This window comes from Amaranthus tricolor, chromosome 10, assembly GCF_026212465.1.
Source record: "Amaranthus tricolor cultivar Red isolate AtriRed21 chromosome 10, ASM2621246v1, whole genome shotgun sequence".
NCBI lineage: Eukaryota > Viridiplantae > Streptophyta > Magnoliopsida > Caryophyllales > Amaranthaceae > Amaranthus > Amaranthus tricolor.
In genome coordinates this window covers 16359446-16366578 of record NC_080056.1, presented here as the reverse complement: position 1 = coordinate 16366578, position 7133 = coordinate 16359446, and the positions used below count along the sequence as shown (strand labels likewise).

The 7133-nt window shown below is 36.0% G+C and overlaps 1 protein-coding gene across 8 annotated transcripts in view; it reads left to right on the top strand.

Annotated features, from left to right (window-relative positions):
* The window catches only part of LOC130825702 (pentatricopeptide repeat-containing protein At3g54980, mitochondrial-like), a 6179-nt gene extending 5 nt beyond the window's left edge, over nucleotides 1-6174 (top strand). Inside the window, exons 1-4 of one of the 8 annotated variants that reach the window (XM_057691061.1) lie at nucleotides 1-2725; nucleotides 3167-3307; nucleotides 4482-4664; nucleotides 5214-6172. The exon at nucleotides 1-2725 is cut by the window's left edge and continues 5 nt beyond it. In XM_057691061.1, the coding sequence (XP_057547044.1) occupies nucleotides 87-2645 (2559 nt within the window). In that variant the 5' untranslated portion in view covers nucleotides 1-86 and the 3' untranslated portion in view covers nucleotides 2646-2725; nucleotides 3167-3307; nucleotides 4482-4664; nucleotides 5214-6172. Of the gene's footprint in view, nucleotides 2726-2952; nucleotides 3308-4481; nucleotides 4665-5141 lie in introns of all 8 variants that reach the window. The other 7 variants (XM_057691060.1, XM_057691059.1, XM_057691056.1 and 4 more) reach the window with 7 other exon arrangements.
* Nucleotides 6175-7133: the final 959 nt, after the last annotated feature.

Genomic DNA, 7133 nt, shown 5'->3' with positions numbered 1-7133 from the left:
TATCTACCCTCCAAACTCCAATATTTTTCCATATTGCAAAATTAGGGTTCAAAGCTCCACTCTTTTCTCAATTACAACAAAATAAGATGAGAACTTTAACCAAATCTCCATCAATTTCCTCTCATATCTTTCGTTCTCTAACATTCTACAAATCATCTTCATCATCTTTAAACTCTTTCTCTTCATCAGAATCCATCATTTCCCATGAATCAATCTCAAAATCTTCATTATCAACTCAGTCTCCACTCTCAAATGATCTTAAAGAATCATATCCTCAAATATCCACCTCACAAAATCCTCAAAATCCCACCTTGTCTCCTCAATCTTATGTAACGAACAGTTTACTCACCTTAAAGCATGATCTTTCTGCGTTTGAGTACTTACAATGGGCAGAAAAACAACCGGAATTTGGTGAAGGGTTTGAATCTTTTTGTGTATTGTTCTACAAGTTAATGGGTTTCAAAAATCTGAAAAGGGGGTTTAAACAATTGGTTTCTCACCAAAACTTCCCTAATGCTTCAACTTTCATTCAAGGCTTGAATGATTGCTCTAAAAGGTTTGACTATGCTTCAGATATAAGGGTTTTTAATTATTTATTATATGGTTTTGTTAGTAATTGTAAAATTCAGGATGCGGTTGATTGCTTTAATTGGATGCTTGAAAATGATGTTGAATTGTGGGTGTCTTGTTTAAATGATCTTTTGCATTTGTTGAGGGTAAAGGGCATGTTTAAAGATGCTAAAGAGTTGTATGATAAGGTTTATTGTAGAGGAATCGTTGGAAATAATGCCACCATGCGTGTGATGATGAAAATTTGGTTGCAAGATGGGAATGTTAGTGAGGTGAAGAGATTTTTTAGGGTAGCAAAAGATAAGGGAATTGATTTAGATCCTAAAGCATATAGTTGTGCAATTGGAGCTGTTAGTTTGATACCAGATGCGAAATTAGCTTCTGAGTTATTGATGGAGATGAAAGACAAGGGTTGGTTGCCCTCTGAGGGATCTTATACCTGTGCTATCGTTGCTTGTGTGAAGAAGAGGAATGTGGTGGAAGCTTTGATGCTGAAAGATGAAATGGTAAAGAGTGGATACTCGATGAACGTGGTGGTTGCGACGGTTTTGATGAAGGGATATTGTGTATTAGGTAATGTGGAGAGTGCTTTAGGTTTGTTTGAGGAATTAATCAAGGATGGGCTTTCGCCTAGTTTAGTTACCTTTTCGGTTTTGATTGAAGGATACTGTGTAAAGGGAAATATGGAAAAAGCAGTGGAGCTTTATGGCAAAATGATTGATATGGGAGTAGAGCCTAGTGTAAATAATGTTAACTCATTAATTAGGGGATTTTTGAGAGCTCAAAAATTTGATAAAGCTTTTGAGCAGTTTAACAAGGCGACTGAAACGGGTTTGGTTGATCATTACTCATTTAACATTTTATTGTCATGGTTTTGTAAGGATGGCAATGTGGATGAAGCTCAGAAGTTATGGGGTAACATGGTTAAATTTGGATTTAGACCGGATTTAGTTTCTTATAATCATATTATACTTGGGTATTGTAGGAAAGGAGATCTTGCTATGGCGGATAGCATGTATTCCGAGGCAATTGCTAAAGGTATTGAACCCAATGCAGTCACCTTTACAACTTTGATGAATGGCCATTTTAAGAAAGGTGATGTAGAGAAAGCTTTGAACTTGTATGACGAGATGGTTCGCCAAAGGATTGTATGTTCGGAATTCACATACAATACTATCATCAATGGATTGTGCAAACATGGGCAAACTTCTCATGCTAGGAACATGGTAGATAGTTTTAGAAAGCAAGATTCTTTCATACCAACTTGCATGACTTATAACATAATTGTGGATGGATTAGTAAAGCAAGGTGATCTTGATTCTGCTTTGTTGGTTTATAGTGAGATGTTGGATGAAGGAATCTCCCCGGATGTCTTTACATACACAATTTTGATCAATGCATTTAGTAAGAACAATGATATTAATCGTGCTTTAAACTTGCGAAATGAGATGATAAGCAAAGGTCTTGAATTTGATGTTACTGCATATGGAACACTTATTGATGGGTTTTGCAAAAGAAGAGACATGGAAAATGCACTTAAACTTTTCAATGGAATGTCTGAAGCAGGATTGTCTCCAAATGTTTTCATTTATAATAGCATGATTTGTGGTTATAGAAATCTGAATAACATGGAAAAGGCTCTTTTGCTGTATAAGAAAATGAGTGAACAAGAAATTCCATGTGATTTGAAAACATACACTACTTTGATTGATGGGCTGCTAAAGGAAGATAAACTGAATGTAGCTTTAGAATTCTATGCTGACATGAAAGCAAAAGGAATCGAGCCTGATGAAGCTGCTTATACGGTTTTGGTGAGCGGCTTATGTATGAAAGGAAATTTCGAATATGCTCTCGACTTGTTCAAAGAGATGGAAGAAAAGGGTTTGAATCAGAACTCGCATATATATAATAGTTTGATTGGTTGTCATTTTAGGAAGGGTAATTTGCCAGAGGCTTTTAGAATGTATGATGAAATGCTTGAGAAAGGTCTTGCAGCTGATAAAATGACCTTTGATTTTGTCATCAATGCTAACTTCAAACTGAGTAGCCAAGTATGGGATGCTGGATCTGCTTAAGCCATCGGAGATCATACATGCTTATATGTGTGCGGAGGCTGGAAGTTCTTTGTACTGGATTTAAGGCAAATCTACAGAAGGTAATATGCTTAAACTTCGCGTTTACTTTCTGTCATTGCGTTTTTTACTTTGCCGGGGGCCAGGAGTAGAGTAGAAATTGCTATAAATTCAAAAGGAGAATAAGAGAAAGTAATAAAGAAAACCAGTGCCTCTAATTCAAATTATTATGATTAATCTGGAAGCCCCTGCATTTTACTTCTTTATGAGAGCATTCCCATGTTATTTTTCATAGACTTTTAATTACTAGGTACTTGCTTTTATTAGGTGGTTCACCTATAAGCTAGAAATCTAATCTAAGAAACAAGCTACTGTATCCAAATCCTCCTTTGAAGCCGAGTATCGTGCACTAGCAGGAGCTTCATCCGAGATAACCTGGGTTGTCTGTTTGCTTGAAGAATTAGGAGTGGATAAGCTTAAACCTTTGCTTCTTCATTGTGACAACCAGTTTGCTCTTCATATAGCTCACAATCCGGTGTTTCACGAGAGGACAAAACAAATATAGGTGGATTGTCACTTCACTCGAGACAACCTCACAACTTGCTGATGTTTTTATCAAGATCTTTGCAAGCTTGGCTCTTTTCCATTTAGTCCCAAGCCTGAGGGTAAACATAGTTTTGTTTATTTCATATAGTTATATATTTTCAGAGGTTTTTAGTTAGTTATAACTGTACTTTATTTGCTGTTGTTTATTACTTAGCTTCCTTTTCTGTTTTCCTTCTGTACCCTTTGGTTCTTATATATAAATAGGACATCTTGTTATACACGGAAGCTTATAACAATGGTTTCTTCTTCATGTTTTACTTTCACCATATTTCTTCTTGCTATGAGATGCTGTTTATAAAGCTTAATTCACAACTATTCTGATTCTTTGCAAGCAATCTAACAGTGCACACCAAAATAACGTTCACGAACTATAGTATAGTAGTAGGCTAGTTGGGGAAAGTAGAAACTGTAAGTTATTAGTGAATTGGAAGCAATGGAGTGCGGATTAATAAGTGGAGAGTGAAGAGTGGTGCATGATAAGATTATTGTGCAATAAGTCTATATTAGACATCATCGGGCATTTAAGGGTCCAGTTTGGGTCTAGACCTGATCCTTAAATTTCTAGGACCTAAACCCGGACCCGAACTCCCAAGTTTTCCTATTGGGTCCGGTGTCCAAAAATATTAGACCCTTGCCCTTAAAATAGGATAGGGTCCAACAGGGTTTTGGGTAGGGTCTTAGACCGTAGCCCATCCCTAGTCGAGGAGTAAAGTGCTAATTGCAACATTATTCTCAACAAAATTTAAAGAATCAAGAATAAAGATGAAGGGTCTCAAATTGTTCTACTTGTAAAGATTAAAGAAATAACGAGTTGTTGTTCATCAAGATTTCTTTTTCAATTCCTAGAAATCAGGCTCATAGAGCTGCTTTTGGAATATGTTAGAAGTCATGCAAGTAGGTATAAATTATCTTCTTTGATAAAATAATATATCATGTTCCTTGCTGAGAAGTTTGTTCATGCTTGCACGATCCACCATTAATAGTGTTGTGTATGAATTGTGTTGTCTGTCTGTTCAATCCTTTGGTGAACCATCTTATCGTACAAGTTTGAAGCGTTGCTAGCTGGCCTTTCTTGGAATAAGCCATTCATTAAAGTCGTAAAGACAACTAATATCTTTAATAATCACCTTGGCATACATGCTATCTGCCATTGCTGTATCTCGTCTCCTACAACACCCGAGTATAGATGAAACTAGATTGGGTCTAATTTCACATTTGACCCCCTCGCTGTAGGTTCTCATTCCTTCGCTCACTTCTCTCCAGAGTCCAGTGGATTGGCATATGATGCTTCCTTTCTTCAGAGCACCAACAAGTTATATGAGACTTCCTCTCTCCAGGGTATCAACAAGTTTCAGAGTACTTGTATCTTGTTCACATCTCCAGATCACTCAAATTTCTCATATGCTGCTGCTGCTGGTACTCTCGATTCCTGATCTCTTATCTTAGTTGTTTGATTTTATATAGATAATAATGGTGGAAATGGCAGTGATCGTGTCAATAATGATACAAATTCTTCTAAAACCCCTACTAAAAATTATTCTTTTATCATTTATTGTTTATTTATAATGTAATGTGGTTGGCTTAAATTATAGGGTGCAAACACTGCTACTCTAATATTGTGCAAGCATTATAAGTATTCTACTATTGTTAGAGACATAATTTTTGTATACCGTGTAAGAGGCTAAAGCTGTGGTATAAGAGTCAATTGCATTCACATCCGAGAACTTCTTGATTTCTCTTCTGAGTGCATCTCCTGTGGTTAAAAATGATTATCTGATTGGAGTATATATTTGGTTTTGATATTGTCTTCTCATAGTTTTACGTTTCCATATGTATTTTTTGATAAGTCTTATCAAGTCGGTGTAACATACTGTTTTCTTTTGGTTAATTTAGCCTACTCCATATGTTGAGGTTAAGACTTTGGCATTATTGATGGGGAACTGCTGTTCATGTGTTGTCTACTAGGAGCTGCTTTTGCCTGGCTGTCGTTGCTATCTGATGCTGCTTCTGCCTAGCTGCTATAGGCGTGTTTTGGTGCTTGTTGTAGATGTGGTGGCTGGTGAGTTGGGCCAATCAGGAGACCTGCGGGTAGCTGCTGGTGCTGGTTGCCTGCTGTTGTTTTGGGGGCTGTCTATCTGTTGCTGGTAGCGTTGGCAGTTTGGTGCAGCTGTTAGGATGGTGGGTGTTAATGCTTTTAGGGCAGCCGGGTCTTTTAGTTTTGTTTTAGGTGTGGACGTGTCTCCGAGTGTATTGTCTACTACTACTCGGTTTAGTTTGATTCTGTTTTCAGTTATATTATGGGACAAGTTTTAAGTTGGGGTTTTTGGGTTATGGATGATGGGTGTAGATGTTTTGGTGCTGTAGTCTGAACTTTGTATGGCATTGTCCTCCCTTAATGCTTTTCGTTTGGCGGCCTGGACATTATTGATTCTCTTTCTATGGTTTTTTCCCCTACATGAATTTTTTTATGCCAGACGGTTATGGTCTCTTTGATATCTAGTATTTTACATTGATATAAAATTTCCTATTTTTCAATAAAAAACATTTTTCTCTTAATTCTTTTTTCTCTTTCCATTCAAAATCAATTCTGTTTCTCTCTATATAAAAGAATTAAAAATTATAGTGTTTTATTTTGTAATCTTGCATCCTTGTTCTCAGATTAGTCAATAATAACAAAACTTGTATGGCATCCTCATCTTAAAAATCAACAGTCAGACAAAGTTTCAGAACCAGTATCAGGCGGTGTTCAAACCCGTTTACCCAATAATCTGATACGTGAAATCCTAATCCGTTTACCCCTAAAATCAATCTGGGTTTTCAAAACCGTCTCAAGAATCTGGGATTCAATCATGTCAGACCCATCTTTCAAGAGATCCTACATATCTCGCAATCCACTGTCACCATGGTTTATTGTCGAATGAAATTTAAACTCGAATTCAAAACTCCCTTCAAACAGAGTAGTTTCAACCCAATTAAACATCCAAGAACTCCCAGAAGCAAGTAACCTTTTTCTTAATTTCAGGATTAATTTATCCAATTTCTTTCACCCAAAATTGCTAGCCTCTAGCAATGGATTTTTACTTGTTGCCGTCATAAATTCCGATGACAATAAGCCTATTACCACAGATGAAAGGCTCAATTTATATGTGATTAATGCTATAACTAATGAATGGGTTCAAGTTACAAAACCTCCTCTGGCTTTTAACGGTCGACTGGGTGTTGGATTCTAGCACCCAGATTAACAAAATTAAAGGGGTTTTAGGCACGTTTATGATTGTGGATTGTCAATTAAATATTCACTCTGAATTCTCTTGGTTTATGTGTTATTATTCCGAAATAATGGAATGGAGATTGAAATGTGCAAATCATTTGTTTGGGGGAGTACTCTTGATGAATGGGGGTGAAGTATTTGTATTTGATGACAAATTTATTTGGTATGATTTTAATGTTGGGTTAATAGACTGGGATAATCTTTTAAGTGTAGAAAAATAAGTTGTATGTCGATTAATCAAGCTTCCACCGGATGATTATGAGGATATTTTTAGTGTGAGAGTCGACGGTGGTGGTGGTGGTGGGTATATTCAATATTTGGAGGTTTCTAAAAATGGATTTATGGAGGTTGAATTTGAATGCAGATTATGAAAAAGGAAATTATTGGACTTTACAACATAACTTGAATATTCTATTTTGTTTATTAGTTTTCACATTTTTAGTACTTTGCAATAATTTTAATTTGGGTGATGTCTACACATTTTGATATGGGATCCACATAATTTAATTATTCGCATTATTAATATTTAATATAGACTTGATGATTCAATATTCATATAACAACATATTGTTTTATAATAAATCCTTGCATATATAAATTTAATAAACCCTTGC